Source organism: Phasianus colchicus, chromosome 6, assembly GCF_987193195.1.
Source record: "Phasianus colchicus chromosome 6, bPhaCol1.hap1.1, whole genome shotgun sequence".
Classification (NCBI taxonomy): Eukaryota; Metazoa; Chordata; class Aves; order Galliformes; family Phasianidae; genus Phasianus; species Phasianus colchicus.
The window spans coordinates 37,070,824-37,096,130 of record NC_143441.1 but is presented as its reverse complement, the minus strand read 5'-3'; the positions used below and the strand labels follow the sequence as shown (position 1 = coordinate 37,096,130).

The 25,307-nt window shown below is 40.0% G+C and overlaps 1 protein-coding gene across 1 annotated transcript in view; it reads right to left on the bottom strand.

The window, feature by feature from the left end:
- GPR158 (G protein-coupled receptor 158) overlaps positions 1-25,307 on the bottom strand; it is a 179,766-nt gene that overhangs the window by 30,333 nt on the left and 124,126 nt on the right. The window contains exon 6 of the mRNA XM_031614314.2: positions 22,306-22,415. Within this exon, the coding sequence (XP_031470174.1) occupies positions 22,306-22,415 (110 nt within the window). The remainder of the gene's footprint in view (positions 1-22,305; positions 22,416-25,307) is intronic.

The window sequence follows — 25,307 nt, the reverse complement described above, 5'->3', positions numbered from 1 at the left end:
ATCCAAATCCAGACCAAAGTAAATTTGAGGAAGGTTATATACCTTGATCCATAAAGATTTTTCTTTCCTTTCTACTTTCTTATTTCACTGGCAAGCATTGTACTTCTGATCAGAGAACGGTAAGCTGAATTTAGAAAACACAGTACCTTTCCCACATTTTGAAGGTGGCCACAAAACCAAAATATCTCCTTTCTTTTAAGCTAAATACAATAGATATGCTCTTTCCGGTCTTATTTAGCTAGTTGCCTTGTGTTTTTTTTTCCATTAAAAAAAAAAAAATCAGTCACCGTGGCTGGTTAAAGTTCTCCCATTGCCTTTTTGGGAAAGGTTCCTGTGGAGAAGGTGCATGCAGCTCAGGGCTGGAGCTGACAGTGGATCTAACCATATTGCTGGAGGATATTCAAGAGAAATATTTTTTAAAATAAACTGATTCTGTAAGGTGAAAAGCTGGCAATAACAAATCCAGGATCAAGTTTGCTTTGCCTGGCTTTATCATTAAGTATATTACCTTCAAAAAAAATCCAGTGAAAAAAGAGAAACCAGGAGAAGAGCTGCATCTGTGGAGTGCCCACCAAAGCACCATGCACAGCATAATTTGGCACTGAAGTTGAAAGCACTTGTTTCCTTTTCCGCTATGAAATGATGTTAATAGGCACCACATAAAGATGACAATCCATTATTGCAGATACAGGAAGCAAACATCAGCAACTGAAAGGACAGGAACTTCTCCCATCTTTATACACATCACCATTTTCATGTTGTCTTTTGTAATTTGTTTTTCCTTTCACTTTCCTTTTCTTTAAATGTTTCAGGGCTAGAAGCTTCTGTTGACTGGCCAAGCAAGCCACTTCAACATCGGATGGCCAGGAGCACATCCACCTTTATACATTCAAATAAAACCATAAAACCATACACATATTTTTCTTACCAGGTCATGCTCCCAGTCTTACTGCTTCATGGCTAATTGCATACAGCCATATTTTCCAAAGATGAAGAGTTCCCTATTTCCAGCTGACGTTATTGAGGTTGACTTGAGTAGAACTTCCAAGATTCATGCTTTTCCCACAAATTAGTACAGTTAATTTCTGGAAAAATCTCTTTCTACTAGTCTACTTATTCTGTGGAGTTCTTATATGTTGGCACTCAGTTAAGTAATCATGAACAAGAACAATCCAAAAAAGCATTTCTTTTCAACCACAGTGAGAACACTGGGAGGGAAGAATGACAACACAATGAAAAGCCCAGTCTTTGTTGTGCTCTGCATTCATTTACAGGCATTCATAACAACAGCAGATAGTCAGACAGCCCAATTTCAAAAGGATTTGTCCCAGTATATTTTACTGTACTCCTTTACAAGTAAGAATGAGCAAACATATCCACTGGACACAATTTCCCTCTCAAATTCACATAGCGGGATTTTATATATTATTATTATATTTATATATACATATATATATATATATTATTATATATATTATATTATATATATATTATATATTATGTATTATATATATCATATATTATTTATATTATATATTATTTATATATATAATATATATATATATATATACACACTGTATAGATGACAGGGATTAATCCAATGTGGTACAGAAAAGGCTGAGGAGGGTGTTGGTCAAAAACTGCCAAAAGAAACATAACTGTAATATTTAGCTAAAATATTTGTTGAGGGTTTTGTGCTCACTTTAATAAAATCAACGTTAACCACTTCATAATATGACTGACAGGCAGCACTGTTTTATATCAATTGTGTTGAAAATGAAGCTCTTTATCAGCACTGTGTTCTCCTTCCACTTATGGAAAAAATATTAACTTTATCTTGCAGCCTATACACACAGGTATCATGGCCAACACCTTCATGTGTATTTGAAAGGAAAGTTTATTCTTCATCTTGTCTGCAAAAGATAAGATTCAAACCACACTCACAACAGATTAAATCAGGAACATCTCCACCTGTCACAAGATACAGCAGTGTCGCCATCAAAGGAAACTGAGACCATAAAGAATGCTAATTTCTTTGGATAAAATTTCCACGTGATAAATTACATTTTTACTAAAAACAGTCCCCTGCAAGTATATTACATCGAAGGGAATGAAAATGCTGGAAACGTTACAAAAGACCATCAGGTCTCTGCTCAAGTCAGTCAATTCAGAGAATGCCAAAATAGTTGGGGTACAAAAGGAGAGATTTAGAAATTACCTAATCCAACCAATAATCCAATCTCTTTACCAAAGATGCATCAACTATAGCAAGTTACTGAGGACTTTGTACAGCTGGGCTTGGAGTTACTTGCGTATGCTAAGCATCTCCCACAGCAAGGAGAGGAAGAGCCCAGTTGTTGGCATGGAGGATCAGTGACCTTATGTACAATAAAAAGCACAACATGTGAGTTAAATGTCAAATGCTCCCAGAGCAGCTTCAACTCGAGATGCAATTCTAAGGATCACAGGAGACACTTAAGATCTAGAAAAAAAAAAAAAATCAGATTTAGATCTGCTTCACTATAAAGGTGCAATATTTGGCATTAAGGGCTGAAGTACCTGCAGCTCTTCCCTTCATCTGGCAGTCTTCTTATTTTACATTTTTAAGTCTTCCAGTCTCGAGAGCAATAATGAAACATGGTTCCAAGCCTTAATCATTTCAAAACTCCTATCATTTCTTCTAAATGTAGATGATTTAGGGGGCTAACAGACATTAGTTGGTAGCCAAGCTGCTTGTCACATGCACTCCCTGCCATACCTCTCAACTTATTTTTGTTTCCCTCTTAGCATTTGCTAAGAACATCAGAAAAAAGGAAGTTCTACAGTACAGACAAACAGACCAAAATAGAATTGTTTAGACCTAACCTCATTCACACTCAAGTATTTGAAAACCTCCTCCTGGTGGAAGAACAAGTAGCACAATGACTACATAAGAAGATGAACAACAGCATGTGACTGCAGCTTCTCAGCTCAGAAAAAAAATAGTCCAAAGTCAAAAACAGAAGAATGACAAGAATGCATCTCTTCTTTTTGTAGTACTAAAATAGAGGAACAAATTACTAAAAAAACACCCAACAAATAAGAAATCCCAGCTGTATAAAATATGTATCTGATAAACTGTTGAAGGAGGATAGATTCTTCTGCACTGACTAGTCTCAGCTTGGCTTGTGCAACCATCACAGTACAAAGCAGCACAGAATATCCCAGTAATTTTCTGCATGCTATTTTTGTTTGAACCCCGCATGCTACTGTTGCCACTATTGTGATTTAAACAGATCTGTTACATTGACACTCTTCAGGAGATAAGATTGCTCTGCTTGTTCTTTTTCCAGTATTTCATAGAAAATATGACAATTAAAAGTAAATTCAAAGAATTTCTGGAATCACTGTGTCATGTCAGCATTACCTGAATAAAATTAGTTTTTCATAGATTTCTATGTTCTTTTCCCAGGTAAATGCTCACTGAACTATGTTTACTCTCAACTCTGTGTAAGCATGGGTAGCAATCAGAAAAAGAATGCTAATTGGGTTAATCCCAAGCACTTCTAAGGAAGCTACAGTGTCTTGGAAACTAATTTCTAAATGTCTGTCTGAATTTAAGATTTACAAAAACAATGAAATATTTTTAATATCTGGACAAACACATGCTGTATGCTACCTCCCACACTCAAGAAACTCACTTGTTGCCTCCCTTGCACTGCATGATACCATACATGTAGGAATTGCCTCAGCAGTCAGGATCGTTGGTTGTTTCCTGAAGTAACCAGCATTAATGGTGTCCTTAAAAATGCCTGCCAGTAACCCTAATGAGAGCTTATGGGTCAGGATCTGCAGGACCACCAATGTGGGTAACATTGTGGAGGGTATCTGCTACAGGACCTCCATGATTAGGAGGAAGTAGATGAGGCCTTGTCAGACTACTGATGGAAGCCTTTTGCTTCTGTGCCCTGGTTCTCATGGGATCTGCAGTAACCTGCTGGAAGTGCTACATGTTAGGGCACAGCTAATCCAACATACCTCTGGAATACAACGATGATAATTTCTTACCACAAGTGATCAAGGAGCTATGGAAGGAAGCCACTCTGCTGGACTTCCTACATACAAAGAACTGCTGGGACCATGAATATCAAAGTCAAATTTTGCTGAAGAGATAGTGAATGGTAAAGTCCAGGATAATGACAACAAAACAACAAGCTCCTCAAAGATCAGGAGCATATCTATGTATGGGGAAAAAAAAAAAAAAAAAAATCAAGCAAAGGTGGCAAAAAGGCTACGTAGATAAACAAGGAGCTCCTGACTAAGCTCAGGAAAAGACACCGTACAAGAAGCAGGTCACCCATGCGACCCAAGAGAAATAAAAAGATACTGATTGATCATGCAACAATGAGATTAGGGAAGCCAAAATATATCTGGAGTTGAGTCTGGCAAGGCACGTGAAGGGCAACAAGAAAGACCTGTAAAGACTTATCAGCAGCAAAAAGAGAACCAGGGAAAATGTAGGCTCGCTGCTGAATGGGGCAGGGGTCTGCCTGCAAACAATATATAAGGAATGAAATATTCAACATCATCTTTGTGTCAGCAGCAGCACTTGCTTTGAGGAATCCTAGGTGCCAAAGACCAATGGGAAAGCCCATAGAAAATAAGATTTAACCTCAATGGAGAAGAATCAGGTTAGGGACATTTAAATGAACTGGATATACACGGCACATGATAGGGTCATGGATACATGCAAGGGATGTGACAGGATGTCACCACTGTCATTGCAAGGCCATCCTCTTTAAAGGTGGTGGTGACTGGGGGAGATTCGTAAGTACTGGAAAAAAGCAAATGTCAGTCCATCCTTCAAGAAAAGCAAGAAGGAGGAACCCAGGAAGATCTCCTGTTCTATATTCTGTAACTTCTGGGTAGAAATTATACAGACGTATAGATAGAAGAAACTCAGCAGTCAATAATACTTCTTAGTAACATTTCTGCAACAAGCTTTTTATTTAGACATTAAGTTCGATATGTTTTAATGTGTTCAGATTAGAAGCACTTTTGTGTAACTTATTCTACGAACTTCAGAGCTTTGACTGAATGTTCCACAGAGTTATCACAAATTCTGCTCTTGGGCCAGTTAAAGTATACATTTTCATTTCTTTTTTCAAAATTTGTTAGTGGGACAACGCTGTCATTCAATCCAATAAAGAGGGTAATGCAATACTCACATTCCCCTTCAAGGTTATGTATAAAACAATGCAACATACAAATGCAATAAATCTGAATTAAAAAATACATTTTCTTTATTCATCATTCTAAAACAATGTTCAAATTTTAAAAGTAACCTGCAAAAAAAACTCTCATCTTCTATGCTTCCTCTCAGATGGCACAGAAAAAAGTAGCACCACGAGGATTCTGTAAAGTGTTGTATTTACCATGAGATAATGTGAAAAAGTGACAAAAGCAGAAATTACCAAACAACTAAATCCCAGCAGGCACAGGGAGATGACCTGGAGGCTGACTCTCCTATGTGTTGCAGCACAGCAGTCTATTTTTCCTGTTCATTACCTTAACCTGTCTATTGACTTCCACAGCACTATGGAAATGAGCCAAAGGTGATGCTTAAGGTTTGGATCAGAAATTGCTTGGAGACATTCTTCCTTGTATTGGCTTACTTTTGATGAAAATATTCTCTCCAACAACTTCTCTCTGCTGTTGCTTTCACTGAGAAATGAGAGACATGGTATCTCTGACTAGTAGATCTTCCTACCAGATAGGTAAAACACACTGAGATTTTCACGTGAAATCAAACATAAAATATCATCCTTGCAGTCCCAAGTAATCATTATACAGCAATGAGACCTTACTGACAAGAAAACAAGTGAAAATACAAGCTCAAATCTCAGTAAAACCTGTGAAGATGAAGGAAGCAGGAAGAGTCACATTAAATAGAAATATCAAATGCTCCTAATAAATGCCATGGCAATGTCTTTGTTTCACAGCCAAGTAACTCAAGAAATGAACAGGGAAAAATGAAGAAGAATTAATAAGATGCTTCCTTATTAATAGTCAGACATTGATTCAAATTCAGACTTGGTAACAACTGTGGAAAAAGAGCTAATCACAAAAGAAACAGATCTGGACTTCTGAATACAGCAAACTGCTTAAATGTTCTTCATACTGCATGAGAGCAGAGAGACAAAAGGGAACAGAAAATGAATTTTTCTAAAAATAGTCTTGGGGTACATCATTTGGTTTCCGTATTCCATCTGACAAGTCTTGCAAATGACATTGGTGGTTGTGACTTTGCATGGTATTGCAGATGCATGATGACAGACCTGAAGCTTTCCAGGGCAGGGCACACTGCCAGTTCTTCCTACATCCAACTGTGCTCAAGCTGCATCCAGGCTGCAACAAGCTAGGAAACAGCTAAGCTCAAATGCTTCTTGCTTTCTGAGAAGGCAGGTACAAAATCTGTCTCCCTAATTTTGATTTTCAGTACCCTTTGGGACACCCAGTTATACTATTCACAACAATCTAATTTTACATTTCTGGGACCCACCTTGGGTATGCATTTGAGATTTGGAATAAATAGTGGTGTTTGAGCTTAAAGGATGATGGAGAAGGCTCCAGGGAGATCTGATAGTGACCTTTCGGGCAAAGTATAAATGAGTATCAGAATGCCAGGTAAAAGAAGTAGCATGCCCAAGAACAAAGTTCAACAAAGACTACAAACAGATGGTGGCCATCACTGAATTTCCCCCAGTGCAAATGACAAATGGATAAGAAAAGACACAGAATGGTGAACAAGGATTCCACACCTCATCTCTTGTCCACATCAGTGATATGGATGTGAATGCAAATCTCCATGAAGAATGTGATAAACTGTGTTTGTCCACAGAGCTTCCGGCCCTGAGGGATCAGAATGAAAAGTGTCAGAACCAGTGCCACCAAGAAAAGGTAAGCGGGGACTCTGCGCTCAGGGACACTGAAGGCACCCACTTGCTGCTCAGATAATCTCTCTAGAGAGATTTGCTGCCTACAGAGGACCCATATTCAAGGCATCATGAAGATACTAGCAGGTATGGTAAAGCCAGAGGACTACTAGACCATGCACACTGATGCTGGATGGGGTGCAACCAACCAAGAGGGGTAAGAATATAGATGGCACCAAGCTGGCTGGGCTTATCACCACAGCTTTAAACTGGATTTGATGGGGCAAAGGGATGTTCTGCTGAGAAACAAAGAAGAGCCAGGAAACACTGTCACTTTAGGAAGGAGCAGGGGAAAACCAGATTTGTCCCAGAAGAATTTGGGAGGGCTCCTCCAAGAAGATAATGACCATTCTTCCAAAGACAGCAAACTCAGGTTTTTTTAGGTTAGATGTTAGGAAGAAATTCTTTATTCAGAGGGTGGTGAGGCACTGGCACAGGCTGCCCAAAAAAAGCTGTGGATGCTCAAGGTGTGGAGGGGCCTTGGGCAGCCTGGTCTAGAGCTTGGCAACCTTGCCCATGGCAGGGGCTTGGAACAAGATGATCTCTAATGTCCCTTCTGACCTAAGCCATTCTATGATTCTATGGTAAATTGAATGGAGCATCGGTCAGTGTTTCTGAGGAAGGGCACTGGCAGTTTCTTCACAAAAGAGTGAATCACAGATAAAAGAAAGTTTTACAAAATAACATCCTTACAAACTCCTAAATTTTAATACATTCAAATGGTAACATGGTCAATGTCTCATTTTTATAGGTGTAATAGGTTTTTATTCATCAGAGGCGATATGAGTTGATCTCCACCAGAAGCCATGAATTGCTACTTCCAAAGAGAGCTTGACAGCACCTAGAAGGTTCTCAGAGTAATATATAAGCAATTTTCTCAAATAGAAATGTGTGATTTGCAAACTGAATAAAAACTTGGAAGAGATTTGGTCACTGCAGCCATATTCTCCAAAGAATTTGAAAAAGTGCAGAGAAGCAAAGTCCAGAGCTGGATTATGTTAATCCGATTTAAAAGAAAAAGGTCTGTCCACTCTAAGATAAAAGGCAGACTTATTGCTGAGGAAAGATCCTGCACAAAGTAATTAAGGTTGTTACTAAGAGATACTGGGACAGTGTAACTCCAGCCCTTTTATCAGTTTTGAGGCTCTCAGCACTACATGGAGTCTTGCAAATAATAGAGCAATTTCTGAGGTACAAGAGAAATAGGTCAGAAGGAATATATAGTGGTTATTTAGAGACTGGCAGAAACCATAAGAGAGCTAGGAAAAACATGGTTTAATAAAAAATATTAAATATAAAGTTCAACTCCATAAAACATACATGAACAGCAGCATGAAAAAGAAATAAAAAAAATGAGAAAGCAGCTTGTCACATAGGCCAAAGCTACAAAGACAAGTCAGGCAGAGAAAACAGATCTCCTGCAAAAAAAGTGGATGTACATTTGTCTGCAGCAATTAAAAAAAAAAAGAGCTGCTAGATTTTCAGCCTTATTTCAGTGAGGCAAGTAATTCCACACTTACATATCAACTTGCTTTTTAACAGCCCTGGTAAAGTACCAGGTACCTTCAGACGCTGGCTCTTATTTGAAGCTGGGTATTCATGCAGTTTGAACTGAAGAATGATTCCAGACACGATGCCAATTTGCATTATTCACAACTGAACAGTAGAAAATGGTGCTAAAGTAATGCTGAAAATCACATCAGAAAAGACCCTGGTCCACTCTAAGCAACAGGGCAGCACCAATGAATCCCTGACTGCCAACATCCAATGCTTTGTAGAATAAAGCCTTGAAAACAAACATATCTGCACTGTTGAAAACTGATGCCAGAGGGTCCTAGCAGATATATAAAATGATAGTTAAGGAAAATCAAAAAGCCTAGCAAGATGCGTAGTTGTATGACTGGCTGGCACTTAATAACAGCTCTGCAAAAAGATGCTGGGAGGCAAAGGCTGCAGAAAGCAGGACATCCCCACCAGCAGCTCTGCACTCACATGAAGCTGTAACCTCTCAGAGGCACCTCTAGGAGGAACAGGAGGCATCTCCCTGAAATGCCAGTAAGGGGGAGAGAGGATGTTTTGCTCAAGACCTCATAAAAATAAGACGCTGTTATTGCAGAGGTCCAGAATATGGCTCAACAGAACTACTGCATCACTATCAGCTGCCAGAACACAACAACACTGACGGCAGGGGAGAGACCCAGAGGCCACTGAGCAACACATCACTACTAACTGACTTCACTCACACTTTAGAATTAGGCAGTCAAAAGTCTGCACTGATTATTAATAGCTAGTACTTTTAGATTTGGCTAGAAACATAGACTGCAGCTTAAACCATATAGAAGTAATTGCAAATACATACACTGTGCACATGAAGGGGCAGAACTCAAGTCAAGAAAATACAAAACACAGCTGACTGATTTTGAGGCATTAAGGCATGTAAAACCAGATAATGCACAGCACCATAATAAATTGCAATAGTAAGAGTATTATTTTCTAATACAAATATTTTGTGGTAATTTTTAAATGCTATGGATTAGACCTGAAAGCAATAATTTGATGCTTGAAACTGAATTAATAAATAAAACTCTTCAGAATCTACTGTTTATTCTTGAACTTACAGAATCATAGAATCCCAAAATGGTTTGGGTTGAAAGGAAAATTAAAGACGATGGGCAGGGATACCTTTCATCAGATCAGGCTGCTCAGGGCCCCATCCAACCTGGCCTTGAACAACTCCAGGGATGGGGCATCCAAAGCTTCTCTGGGCTGCCAAAGCAGCACTGTCTTGATATTCCTAGTTCAGATCATGGATCTAATTCACTGCATCTGAGGTTCTTAGACAACCCTGGCTCTCTCTCAGAGAAATACATATGTAAATAACTCATATATAATAATTCTGTGGTAACTCAACAGTGTGCAAACTAGTGCAATGCTGATAAACTTCACCCTGTACAGTCACATATCCCAAAGAGATTAAGATAGCTATCTAAATTACCATCCATTAGTTGAGTAGCCATTAATTCCAGTTATTTGTTTACTCATCCCCTGTTGCAAAGAGAAACAGGTTAATTTAAGTCACTTCTATTCTTGTAGCTTGGCAGTTAGGTCATACTAGCAGTTCATTCTCAGTCAGCTGCCATGGCATAACTCCACTGATCCAGTCATTACATCCAAGAAGAGCAGCACAGTGTTTTATGTCACCAATGGTTTGTTACTACTGGTCAACTAAAGACTCATTTTTTCAAGAACTTAATAGCTATTTTTGACCTTGATAATAAGCCAGAAAAAGCAAATCATACTTAAGGATATTTAGTCCAGACACCAGTTTTCCCAGTACTAAATATCTGCATTAGGGTTCTAATCAGGGCAGCTGGTATATCCCATTAAACAGTACCACTGTAAACATATCCTTTCAGTTTATAAGTATGCTTAGTTTTGAAACAGATCCACAATAATGCAGATGATATAATTCATATTGTGTGTTTGTTAAAAAAAAGACTAATATGGAACTAAACTAAATTATAAAGCTTGATACATTGTATTACACAGATAATTATATTTTTCTATACAAACTCCAGTAATTTGTAGTCATACTTAAGTATCTTCCAAGAACGGATTCAGTTTTGATCTGAAAGCAGCACAAAGAAGTCTCCATATCTCTTGTTTGGTTTTTCAATAGCAGAGCTCTGTTGCTGTGAAAAATTTGTGCTAGATTACTCTTTTGAATTCCAGTGACTTTGGCTTCCAACTACCAGATCCTACTAAGCCTCTGCCCAATATATTAAAGAGCCTTTTATTCTCCCTACTTTTTTTTTTATCCCAACTTCTTTATATACCACACAAGAAGTTATCCTACAGTCTTTTTGCTGATCTAAAAACAGAGTGAGTTTCAGAGTATCAACACTTTTTTAAGTCCCCAAATATTTTCTGAACCATACCCACCTACTGCATACCTCCCTCCTACAAAATGAATTCTCTAGTGGTAATCTTTGAAACTAAAATTTGTGATGTTAATTAGTCCCTAAGCATAATTTCTTTTGAGTGTATTCACATGCATCTCTTTGACTTAGCCCAAGACACAAGTCAATGAAGATTACTTTTGTTACAGCCAGAAAGATTATTGTGGTGAAAATGTGAAAAGAAACAAACAGGGAAGGAATGCTCACCTGCATCCAGAGATTTAGGTTTGCAGGAAAGACTCCACAAGGAAGGGATCTCCAGAAAGAGAACCCTCCCCAGTAGGGGTCACACCTTAAATGGGGTCTAGGTCACGCAGCTGAATTGCCTTCACCTGTGCTCCCATGGCTGACCCAGTCCATTCCTCAGGAGATCAATCAGTGATTCAGGCTGTGACTTAACAATGCCCATACAACTTTTCATTACTATCCCTTCTCAAACAAAATCTACCATTTCATCAAGCCTTGTGTTATCCACAAATTTTATGAGTAATCATTTTGTGTTTGGTTCTTCATTGCTACTGAAAATGCTGAATAGTATTAGGCTTACTTCTTGATAAGATATGAGCCCATAGAAGCACTCCCATGCAGTCATGATTTTTCACTGATGATCAACGTATGTTATCTGAAGATCTTTCCTACTTAGCTGTAATCAGCCCATGTGTATAGTGTGAGTCATACACTTAACTCCCTCTTTACAATCCTCCACAAATAGCCTGTAGCTCAGGCATGCAGTGGCTTCTCTTTTATGCCATAATCCTACCCAATAGACAGCTGGGCAGCATCTACCTTCTTTTACTGACAAATTCTTTCTCACAGAAAGAAAAAAACAGCCTGTAAAACTAATTCACATGTATCACAAGTGTGCTAGCTCACCAAAGTTTGGCCACCTGATGGGATTCTGTACTTAGCTGCATTTCAGTTTAATCTTTGAAGCCCTCCTGATAACATGGAATGTGCAAAACCTGACATTTCTCCTATTATCCGCTATTTTGTTGTTGTAAGCACCATCGTGTGATCTAAAAGGTCTCCTGATACTTGTGGGTCACTGCAGAGGGCCTTATGACCCACTGCTTTTCTTCTAAACAGGACAGCAATATAATTTTAATATTACAAAACTGAATACTTTCTTCACCTTCTCTTGGAACTTTCCTACCCAAGTCTACTGAGATAAAGCAGAATGTGTGCAACACTAAGGTGATTAAAAAAAAGCAGACCAGGGAACCATACAGCTATATTCACAATATATTTATATAAATTAAATATTAATAGGAATATGTACAAATATTTTTAAGATTAGAGTTCTCTAAAATTAAATCTAAAATTACATATTTTCGAATTATAGAACACCCTGAGTTGGAACGTACCTACTAGCATCACTGAGTCCAACCCCCAGCTCCAGCTAGGAGCGCCCAGAATCCAAATGCAATGTCCAATAGTGGTATCCAAACACTTCTTGAACTCCAGCACTCAGGGCCGTGCCCACTGCCCTGTGCAGCCCGTTCCATGCCCACCGCCCTCTGGTGCAGAACCATTCCCTGGCCCCAGCTGCCCTCCCCTGACACAGCTCCATGCCGTTCCCTCGGGCCCTGTGCTGTCACACAGAGCAGAGCTCAGCGCTGCCCTCTGCTCCCTGTGAGGAGCTGCAGCCGCCATCAGGCCTCCCCTCAGCTCCTCTGCTTTGAGCACACCCATGCACCTCAGCTGCTCCTCACACATCTTGTCCTCCAGACCCTTCACCATCAACTTTGGATGCTCTCTGATAGTTTTATGTCCTTTTATTGCTGGGCCAGACTACACCCAATGCTGGGGCTGAGGCCACACAGAGCAGAGCAGACAACCCCTCCCTCACCTGCTGGCAGTGCTGGGCCTGATGCACTCCAACTGTGCCCTTTGGGCTGCCAGGGCATACTGCTGGCTCACATTCAACCTACTCTAAGTCAGAGCCCCCAAGATCCCTTTAGTGGGTCTGCTCGCCAGACTACTATGCCCCAGTCTGAACATATAGACAGGGTAGCCCCATTCCATGTACAGAATCTGGCACTTGTTCTTCTTAACCTTCATGCAATTGGTGATTGCCTACTAATCTGTAAAAATCTCTGTACAAGTCCTATCTACTCCCAAAGGATTCTACAGCTCCCAATTTAGCATCATACATGAACTAACTTAACTTTACCTTCAAATCCCTTATCAAAGTCATTGATGAAAACATTAAAGAGATCTGGTACTAAGATGGAGCCCTGCAGAACCTCACTAGTGACTAGCTGTCAGCCTGATGTAATCCTATTTACTAAAACTCTTTGAGACCAACTCGTCCGCCAGTCATTCGCACAACAAATTCTAGTTTTGTCCTGCTGTATGCTGGACATTTTGTCCAAAAGGAAACTGTGAGAAACAGTAACAAAATCTTTGTTGAAATCCCCCCAAATTCAACATCAACTGGCTTCCCTTGTTGAATTTCCCTTGGGTATCTTTGTCATAAAAAGAGATCAAGTTAATGAAAGAAGACTTTCCCCTTGCAAACTCATGTTGGCTGTGACCAATGACTGCATTGCCTTTCAGTTGTTTTTCATCACATCATAGAACGGCTTATGTTGGAAGGGACCTTAAAGTTTATCCACTTCCAACCTTCTGCCATGGGCAGGGCTACCAACCACTAGATCAGGCTGCCAAGGATCCCAATACCAATTTTCAATGTCTCCCAGAATAATTTTCTCCATACATTCGCTTGGCACTGAAATTAGACCAACACGCCTGCAATCACTTCTCTCTTGGGACAACATTTTCCAGCTTCTGCTTGAATGGGACCTCTCCAGATTCCCAAGACTGTTGAAAAATAATTGAGAGTGGTGACATCAGCCAGCTCTCTGAGTACCCTGAGATGAATCCCTTTGGGTGCCATAGACTTATATACATCCAGCTGGAGCTGTAAATTTTGGGTTGGTACACAAAATTTTGGGTTGGCTGGGAGTTTATTGTTACCACAGCCACAGTTGTCAAATGAATGTTCTGGTGGTCCCAGAGCCTATAATCGGTGCTGAAAACAAAGGCAAAGAAGGCATTAAACAGCTCTGCTTTTTTTGGTATCCCTACTGGTGAAGTGACCAGCATCATCAAGTAATGGACTCCTGTGTCACCTCTCAGTCTCCCAAGTATGGGAATGATTTTGCCCTGTGAAATGAAATCCCAGCCCAGACCTCAGGGCTGGGAAGAAGCTCAGGCACAGGACTGTTCAGGGCAGGCTGCAGGCACAGTGCTAAGCAAAGAAGGCTGAGGGGGAATAAAGAGCAACAAAGGTGCCCCCTCCTCATGCTGCAGGGAAGCAATGAGGGATCACACAATTGTAGAATCACCAAGATTGGAAAAGACCCCCAAGATCACTGCTGCACTAAATCATGACCCTAAGTACAACATTTCTTGAATGCCTCCAGGGATGGTGACTCAACCACCTCCCTAGACAGCCCATTCAAGCACCTGACAACTCTTTCAGTGAAAAAATTTTTCCTTGTATCCAACCTGAACCTCCCAAGGCACAACCTGAAGCCATTCCATCTAGTCCTGTAACTGAATGTGATGGGAAAAGCCTCAGCAGCTCCTGCTACCCAACAGTTGCTATGGATGGCAGTTGTTGGTGCAGGACAGTGCTGCCTCTTGTTAAATTTTTTGCTTAAAGATAATGTTTGTTAGTCCCATTTCTGTGCTGAGTTCCATCAAGATTAATTCTGCACCAAGCATCCTCGTAACAGCTACACTACATTTTATTAGTTTATATATATGATAGTAGATACTGTACTCAGAAATATGAAGCAGAACCATTATGCTGTCTAGTTAAGGCTAGTTATTGCTTTGGAATGGCAAGGATACAAAAAGACCTAAATAGGATTTTAATAATGCAGATTTTATTGGAAAAAAAGAGCCACAATAAAATGGAGTATGACCATTATTTAATCTAGAAGCGCTACCAAAATGAGAATTTCATTTTGAATGTGCATCATACAAGAATACTACATGGAATTACTTAACTCTTAAGCTCTGTTTTTATTTATACCATAAAATAATAAACTAGAAAAGGTTTGCAGAAGGCATGAGAAATGAATTATGCTCAGGAAATGAATGAATTAGATTAAGACACACTAATAAGAAAACAGATTTTTCCCTGACCAGTCTAATTAGTGAAACTTAGTTTCTTATGAACTGCATGCATATAGATTTTTTGCAACACGTCCAATTTCCTTTCTTTTTTCCTAAACAGCATCTCACAGCCTTTCATTTGCTCTGCCTTCTGCCTTTAAAGGCCCCTCTTCTCTCCTGCTTTCCCTAACAGCCAGGCAAGAGGCAGAGCTCATGAGCTGCCAGCCAGCATGGGGCACACCACCACAGGTATCTGCTGATCCTGTACCTTTCACCTTTCACCTTGCACCTTCTGTGGGATTGTTCATAACTCTGTTTTCTGCTCCAACAACATTTTTCACAAAGCTTTATAGGACTTCATGCATATAATATCTGTTTCTCTGATCTCTTTGGCTGAATTTGGCCAATGGGTTTCAAAATGAACTGAGAGATAAAGCAAATCCCTTTTCCCTTTGCACCTGATGCAGCAGTTGGTGAGATGCTGCTTAGAAGTTGTTTGCATCATATACACCAACTGACAAACTCATTCTAGCAACACCACTTTTTTTTTTTTTTTTTCCTCAGACATCCCAGACATCTTCCACAGGACTAGAACTCTCTTCTCATAAAAAAGAAATATCAGTGACATGAGCTACAAATAATGCAAGTGGCATAAGAGTCCATACAGACAGAATCATAGAATTATAGAATGGTTTGGGCTGGAAGGGGCTTTTAAGATCATCTAGTTCCAGTTCCCCTGCTATATGCAGGGACACTTCCCACTAGACCAGGTTATTCAAAGCCCCATCCAGCCTGGCACTGAACACCTCCATGGAAAGGGCATCCACAGCCTCTCTGAGACAGGGCAACCTGTTCCAGTGTCTCACCACCCTCACAGTAAAGAATTTCTTCCTAATATCTAGTCTAAATCTATCCTCTTCCAGTTTAAATCCATTTCCCCTTGTCCTGTCGCTACATGCCCTTATAAAAAGTCCCTCTTCACCTTTCCCATAGGCCCCCTTCAGGTACTGGAAAGCTGCTATAAAGTTCCCCAGCACCTACCTCTTCTCCAGCCTGAAGAGCCCCAGCTCTCTCAGCCTGTCCCTGTGAGGGAAGTGCGCCAGCCCTCTGATCATCTTCGTGGCCATCCTTTGGACTTGCTCCAATGGCTCGATGTCCTTCTTGTGTTGGGGGCCCGAGAAATGGATACAGTACTCAAGGTGGGGTCTCAGAGTAGAGTAGAGTAGAGTAGAGGGGCAGAATGATCTCCCTTGACTTGCTGGTCACACTTCTCTTCATGCAGACCAGGACACAGTTGGTCTTCTGGTCTGCAACTGCACACTACTGGCTCATGTTCAGTCTTTCATCATCTAACATCCCCAAATTCTTCTCTGCTCTTAAGCCATTCTCTGCCCAGCCCATATTTATGCTGGGGATTGCCCCAATCCAGGTGCAGGACCTTGTACCTGGCCTTGTTGAACTTCACGAGGGTGACATGGGCCCATCTCTCAAGCCTGTCCAGGTCCCTCTGGATGGCATCCCTTCTCTCTAGCGTGTCACTGCACCACTCACCCTGGTGTCACCTGCACACTTGCTGAGGGTGCACTCAATTCCACTGTCCGTGTCACCTACAAAGATGTTAAACAGCACTGGTCCCTGAGGAATGCTACTGGTCTCTACTTGTACCACTGACCACAACTCTCTGAGTGTGATCATCCAGCCAATTCCTTATCCATTTTTCTCCAGTTTGGTGACCAGGATGTCATGTATGCCAGTCTCAAGTGCTTTGCACAAGTCCAGACAAAAGATATCAGTTGGTCTTCCTTTACACATACTTATCATGCTCTGCTTTATTTCTTTTTTAAATACAGGTGGGTAGACATGTATGACAACAAACTGCTGTATGCAGAGAGAACATTGGAAGAAGACAAAAATGTTTGGTGTCATAGATTTACTTTTTTTTTATTAAGCCAAATGCACGATAAATACAAAAACTACCTGATGCTTCTCCTTTTTCCTCAAGTCTCTTTTTTAACTGAAACCAGGAGAAAGGGAATGAAGCTAACAATGAGGTGACACTAGGGCAGGAAGGCTCTTTTTTAATCCTGATAGATTCAGCAGTGCTGCTGTCTGTAGCATTCAAAGCAGCATCATAACTTGTGATAACTTGTGCATAAACACAAATTAAAGAGGCAGAAGAGGGAGCTATGTCTGCAAAAGAGCTGAAGCAGCATAGAGCTGCAGCAGCCAACAGCAAAAGGTTTATGTCTAGAAGTCCTTCTACCAAGCACTGGCAAATTTTGGAAGTTTCTTGAGTTAATTTCTTTTGGAAGAGAAATTGGTAGTACAAAACAAATATCTTCTCAGTGCACAATGGTTATTTTCAAGTCCTGTTGCCCTTTTTCCTGAAGCGGGAATGATAACAAGAACTCTGTTCATCCAAAGCTTCAGACCAAGTGTCTCTCCCCTCTCCAGAAAAATGCCTCCATCTGCCTCCCTCCAGGGATATGCACAATTTGTGTGCCAGCCTCAACACTCAGTGTCTCCCTGCAAGAATGACTGATGGCGGCTTCCTGTCTGACCACACAACCCCTCATTTCTGCTGCTCACGACAATGAATGAGACCAGGCAAATGGCACAGCAAGCTTCCTAAGAGGATGCATGGAAGGTATAGAAATATGGAGTCATTGAGTTTTGTTTGCCTTATTAGCAGTTAAGGTTAGTAAGGAGACTGAGATTACACCTTTACTATGTAACTGCATAAAACTAACAAGAGTATTTGACTGTCTTAATCCAAACTCAATTCCTATAAAAAAACATCTCAGCCAAGACAGGATTATTTCAAAGTTTATGAGTCTTGGGGTAAAATCTAACCCAGGCTGCAGCCTGACCATTTTTGGGAGGATGAAACAGGAAATCACTCATCTGCTGACAGTTCCACAAATCACTCAGAAAGAGAGGCAAATGAATTCTCCTTCCAGGGACTGAGGGAGCCTTACAGCAAGTTTCGAAGCAAAGTACCATGGAATGTATCCTCTAACATACACTCATGGTGATCCCAGGAAGTTTGTTGCAGGATGATTGGTCTTTAAAGAGGAGTTCACACTGATGTGTGGCTTGGCTTTCTCGGGTGATGCTGTAATTTATTTCATGGGAATATAATAAAGGAGGATAGCTGTTTACTATATTAGGATTTACAAAATGCAGAGAGGTGCATATAACAAAGACCAAGTTTCTCAGTTGCTCATATACACTTTTCCAGTGAAGAGAAATACAAGAGGTTAGAATGGTTATAGAAAGTCCCTACAGCACAACTAGCTCTATAAATCAGTTAAACCACTCCTCTTCCTCCCCTGCAAACAAGCCTACACATTCCAGCTGCCACAGTACCTTCTGTACCTTTCTGCACTATATTCTTAGCAACCACTCCTAGATGGGATCATCTGTATATTCTTTCCCTCACCTCACTGCAAGAGGATGCTACAACATGTCATCTTCCTCCTTTTCTTTACTGTTCTCACAGTCAATGCAAATCTCCTCCCAAATGCTTCAGAAGAAGTAAACTGACAGCTTTTCTGGCTTCTCTGCTAACATGAGCTTCCCCTTCTGTAAGACACTGAACCATGACACTTGATATGCAGTGCTGCCCACTACCCACACTCTTCTCTCTCCATCCATTCATGCCTTCAAAGGTCTGTAGGAGGGGTCACCATTCGCTCAGATGGGTTGGAAGTGTCACTGTGCCAGATAGCAAGACCCAGCAACGTCATCTTATCACAGCATTTAAATCCATTACAGAATTGTCTCACAGAGTCAACATCTTCTTAAATATATGAAATGGAGGCTGTCCTGAACTGGAGCTCCCATTCCTAGCCTTGAAACTGATAGCCTAAAAGATGTACAGTCTGTAACCAACCATTCCCCTAAAATGTCCATAAGTTGTCATATGTGTGTACACATGAACATTACATATGTGCATGCATGTCTGTATGTATTTACCTACAGTTTTCTTCCATTCTTATGCGTTAATCCAGAATTAAGGGTTTTGCATTAACCCTGAAACCAAAATGGTTGAAGCTTATATATTAAAAAGATAAACCATAAAATGCAGGGCTTGAGAAGGGACAAAGAGAGTCTTCAGTCAGAGAAATATACTGAAAGATGCAAAATCAGCAGCTCTTTTAAACCCAAATGGTTAAAGTTGAAACATCATTATTTCTTGAAAGAATTAGTTTGCGGAATTCATTGTTGGGGAAAGTACTGAGACTTCTGTACATTGCTCTAGAGTTAGATTTCTTAAATTAAGCTCATTTCCTTACCCCCACCCTCCCACCTCCGTAAACATCAGCTCATTATTTTAAAAATGTACAGTGAATAAGAAGGAGGCAATTTGAGATGAGGCACTTCAGAAATTGACTGTGATGGTTGTTTAAAGAATAAATCAGTACATGACTCCCGTCTTCTTTTACTCTTGCTTAAGCATCTGCTCTTGGTTATTTTTCTGATTTTTCCTTGATGTCTGAACCTAATAAAACCTCAAAGCTTTCCTCAGAAAGAAGGGAGCAAAGGGAAAAGAAAGCCATAAAGAGAGCAAGAGTTTCAAGTGCCTCCTACCTGGCTTTCGATAACCTTCATGCTCCATTGCTATTCAAAGCACCTCATTTGTTGAGAAATACAGCTTTAGACTTTCTAGTTATTACTAATAACTGCTTTTGCACAACATTGATATTTCCATTAAACTCAGAAAAATCATCAGTTCATTACTAGCATCCAGTTCTTCCCCCAGGCAAGACACAGGCTACAGACACAGGAGGGAATCAGGGCTTGTCATGAGTATCTGTGGTGTCTGTAATTAGCCATTTTCCAGCCCTGCAATGACTGGATTAAACTAGATCTCCCAAAAATTTCTACTAAATTTCTACTACTATCATATTCCTCTTAATTAGCATAATTCTTGTAAATATATACAATAAAACATGTATCTAACATGACTTGGTCATCTGCAAGGCACACTCCCTGACTGAAACATTTAGTACTAAAAAAAAACCACCACACAATATCATGAATGTAGGAAAAGAATGATCATGAAACCGCAGGGGAAAACAAAGATATATTCATAGAGAAAGTAATTCTAGATTAATACATGAGATATTTATTTCATTCATTTCACTTCATTTATATGCATTTAGTGTAGAAATATAGAATCAATCTGAGACAAATAGTCTTGCAAGGTCATCCAGTGCTAAAAGCAGGGTTGACACTGAATTCAAACCTGGTTACTCAGCATTTCATCAAGCTGGGCCCTAAAACCTCTGAGCATCAAGATTTGCAACCTCACTGGCACAAGTTCCACGGCTTAATTACCTTGATGGTGAAAAAAGCTTTCCTGACATAAAGATGACAATTCATATTGTATAAAGATGAAAGATAACATTTCCATTTATAATCATCTTTTCTTATCCCAACATACATTATTGCAAAGAGCACAGTTCCATCTTCTCAGTAAGCAACTTGTAGGTGCTAAATAGCTGCTTTTATGTCCCTTCAAAGTTTTCTCCTCTCCTTCAGCTTCTCCTTGCTCCAAATCCTGATCATTTTGACATCCCTTCAACTAAACTCACTTGAGTTCAATGATGCCTTGGAAGAGTCCAAAACTAGAAACAGTATTGTGGAGATGGTCTAAGGCATGCCAAGCAAAGGGGAATAATCAGTTTCCTCAACCTACTGGCTGGGCTCCTCTCATAGAGCTGTTAGTCTTCATTGTAGTGCACTGATCAAGGATGATCTTGGGCTTACTCAATCTTTGTCTTGTTTGATGAGCCTGTTATCACAGGTGCCACCTAACACCAAAAAGCTGAATGAGTAAAACCAGAAATGCAAGATTTTCTGCTGAGTTTTCCAGCCTATTGTAAGATTTTCTGCTGAGTTTTCCAGCCTACTGTCACTTCATACAAGCTGAAGACCAACTCCTCTGTCAGGACACTGCTTCTTCACAACATACACACAACCTGTTAGGATAGCAGAACTGTGATAATGATGGGAGTCCTTCACAGTCTTAGGCCATTTGCTGTATATCTGAACTACAGATAATGAGTCAACCAAACAAAATCACCAGTTCTGTCATATCTTTACTATAGTGTTCTAATTGTTAATCTTTTTGCATAAAAAATTGTTCATCACATGAATTTCAATGAGACAATGAGGCCAGACATAGATATAGCCAGAGTTTAACAGCCGAAGTATATACTTGCAACCAGACACGAACGTAAGAAGAAGCTGTACTTCAATGGGAAAATGGGTTTCTCCACCTAAAATGTGACAAACCAATTGTGCAAGGTGAACTGGATATTTTCTGTCCTCATTCATTTTACAAGTATAATATTAAATCTTCCTTATCTAACAAGCCAACTCTGTAATGAAACTAATATAAAAAGAGAAGCAAGCTTACTTCATCCAAGGTGTTTAAGTATCACCATAAGCATACCGCATTTCTCTTCTATAAAAAATAATTACAAAAATATTTACAGAATGTTTCAGTAGTTTTTTTCCACTGAAGCTGAAAGGGAGAAAAGCATTAGGATTTTGTCCAGCAAAAGCTTCACTTTCTAAAGGGACTGCAAAAATGGAATTTGAAGATAAGTCTCTGAATCTTAATTTCTGAATTGCATTTGAATGCATTGCCAACCCAGTGGAACCTCCCCCAGTGTATCCCAGAATTTCCCACACATTTTTTCTGGCAGGCACTTGATGCTTATGAGCGTGGAGCCTGTCTGCTGTGATTGCCTGAAGAGAGCAGCCCTTGACTTGTAAGCCATAAGAAATCAGAGTATATACATACACCATAATGTATTCTATTTCACTCAGCATCGCTCACTTAGGAACATCAAATATCTCTATGAACACTTTATATGGAAAGCTTAGACATTTTACTTCATCCTACACTCAAGTAGAATATATTCACCTTTGAAAAGTGGTTCTTGCACAGTTTTACAGCTGATGTATACATTCTTCATCAAATCCTGCAGCTCCAGCTCAACACTTCTGAGAAACCACCTCACTGTGCAACCATCACTGTCTGCATTCATAGTTCTCTACTGGGATGAGTAGTATATAATTTCAGCAGAAATAACATGGAGATATACACAGTGGTTTTAAAAATCAGAAACGGCGCTTATTTATGATATTATTTGCAGTTCTTCCATCTAAGTATCCATACAGATTGCACGTACTCCCACAGAGATGGAAATTAATAATATGTGAAATACCTGTGCAGCTTGAGCGTCACAGTTCCATAAACTGTAGCAAAGCCCAGAAGACGAACCCATCTTAGGAGAACACAGCGAAATACACTTGGTTCAAAATACAAAATGACAACCTATAGAACAGAAAGATAGAGAGAGCTTCAGTACTGCTTTAAAGCAAAAAAGAAAAAAAAAAAAGAAAAAAAAAAAAGGTTCAATAAAATGCAGAATAGTTGCAAAACAGGACAGCAGACATATTTCAGTTTGTACTGCTGTATATTTAGATTTTCTAGTAAAGTGACAAGATGATCACACCAACCAGCTGGCACAGTTCTAGGCACCAGCTCCTTCTGAAGAGAGCTGGCAAAAACCCTGTGACAGACTGTGAAGTGACAACACTTTTAAATGCAGTTCCACTGACTTTTCTTAACCGAGTGAAAACAAGTAACCAGAGGTGGTGAGAGAACAGACAAGGACATTTTCCTTGAGCTATTCCAATAATAGGCAGCTGGCCTAATTCTGGTTTAATGGACTCTATTTACTAGGCCACACTTCAAAGTTCCTCCTTCTAATAAACCAAGCAAAAAGTGAGCTGCTCATTTTTCTTTCTCAATTACTCTGTCAAAAATGATTGCTGCTCTCTGTCCCAAACTCCAGTATCTCAATACCATACTTGACTTTTTCCCATTCTTCCCCATATGTTTCCACTATGCTACATCAAATCTCTCTATACATCACCACTTTCTGAAAAAAAAAAAAATTTTTGCTCACTTATGTATTTCTCCAATTGCAACAACAGAAAGATCCAACTGATTGAATTATTTCTATTTCACATTCTTCTGGTTCCTGCTGGATTCTCCTGCTTTTCCCTCAGTGCTCCAGACACTCCTTCCTTTTTCCAAACTCATTGCTTCTTTCTTCTGAAGTATTTCACTAATTTCTGGATCACTTTTTTTGTTTGTTTTCTTATTTTTGTTTTTTTGTTTTGTTTTGTTTCTGTTTTTTGTTTTCCTTCTCACTGTCTGCCAGGCTGCTGTCTACCTGCTCCTGAGGTTCCTCCTGGACAACCCACTTCTATTCTTCTTTCAGTTCTGCTCTGGACGTCTTCCAGATCTTTCAGCTGTGCCTGGAACTTACATCTGTGCAAACATGACACTGTCTGTTCTCTATTCTCCCGTCAACTCATTTAAATTTTACAGAAGCTTTCCATGTAGTAATTCAAGAGATGGGTAAAAAGATCTGTCACACTTTGAGGCTGAATTCTCAGCTTCACTGCTGAAAATCTCATGTAACACGACTGTAATGTCTGGATGTGACTCAAAAGCTCTAGAGCTGTTTCTGACCTGGAAGAAGACACTGGAGAAACAGATGGCCTTCCTCCTTATCTACCTAGTACCGTAACTGAGGATGTCAGTAACATAACACTAGTTCTTCAGGCATTGTGCACATAAGAGCATTTTATCAAGTAAAATGCCACATAAATCTAACACAGGGCTGTTCAAATGGTGGGCTGAGGCACAGTCTGAATGGGAGCACATTTCTGCTGGTTCTAGCAGATGTTGTACCTTGTGGGATGATCCCATGTTCCTCTCCATTCTCCCGGCCTCATCAGGGGCCTGCTGGCCCAGGCTGTGCACAGCCTTCCCCACCTGCAGACCTTGCTTGGTCTAGCAAAGCTAGAACCAGTGCATCCCACCCGTCCAACAAGAGCCTGGTTAAACAACTCTATGCACCAGAGTACAAATTAATTGAGTAATCTTGATCTAGGAAAAGAAAGCACTGAAACTTCTTAGGCCGTCTGCCACAGCTTCATTTAGAGTCAGTACATTGTAGCACTAGAGGTAGTATTGTGCCTACTGGCAGTCACATGATATTATTTTCCTAAGTAAATGCTTTTCTGTGTGGGAATTCAAGCCCAGGATACTGGCCAAAAGCCCAGGACTATGTCCTTTGGGTGACATAGATGCACTTAGGAAAGTGGGAGCAAAAATGGCAGACATGGGTTGAGATAGAGCTTAGAAGAAGCTGCTGTGCTTTGCAGCAATGTTGGTTTGTTTGTCTGCTTGCTTCTTTTTACAGCAGAATCAAGTTATTTCTTTAAAAAAGATGGCTTGTTGAATCAAACTAGTGTACAGAATTTCATCTATGCTTTTCACTGCTACTGAACATGTTTCAAGGCACATACTCTGGGAATCTGACAAATACTGTGTGCAGCAAAAGGCTCACTTCTCCTTAGTAGATCAAATGGAAAAATAAAATGCACCTGGACAGCCATGAACACGGCCTGTGTAAACAGAGCATCCAGCAAGAAGTTGCTTAGATACACCTGAATTTTAGTAATGACTTTTAATATAAACAGAACAAAGTCCATAGCATTAACCTCCCCTCTGAGGTTTGCAAGGGGGTAGAAACCATACCAGTTCATCTTTGAATGTTCAAAACTAGAAAAATAATGTCCAAAAATACAGGCAAAATACTCATTTCAAAGTTGATCTGAAAGCAGAAATTTTCAGGTGGTTGAAATGGGAAGGTCTGAACACTTTCCAGGCACACAATTTTCTGAACAAGGGCAACAGCTCTCTTTGCCATGAAATCTGACACAGCAATTTTATCTGCAGTTGGCTATTGAAATATTAACTGCTTGTGTCTAGAAAACCTCATCGATTTGCAGTGAACCATTTGTCTGAGCAGCTGAGACTTTTGGCTAGCTATCAACCAAGAAGGCACCGCTTCAAATGCAGCCCAGTGGCAGCTGGCATGTGGCAGCCAGCTATGAAGGCTGCAGAGGCAAACTGCTGGTAAAAAATGTTCTCATTTCTTCATTTCAGTGTCAACACCTCTGTGCTACACCTTTGCCCAGTGGTCAGGTACATTATGGAAGTTGTCAAAGACTTGGTCCAAGCCTGACAAAAGACCTCAGTCTTCTGAAAATTTCTCCCTATGTTTATATGGAGGACAATAGTTGCAATGCTCTTCCAAACTGTCAACATCCATTTCTGCCTATTCTTATGTATGTTACATGTGGT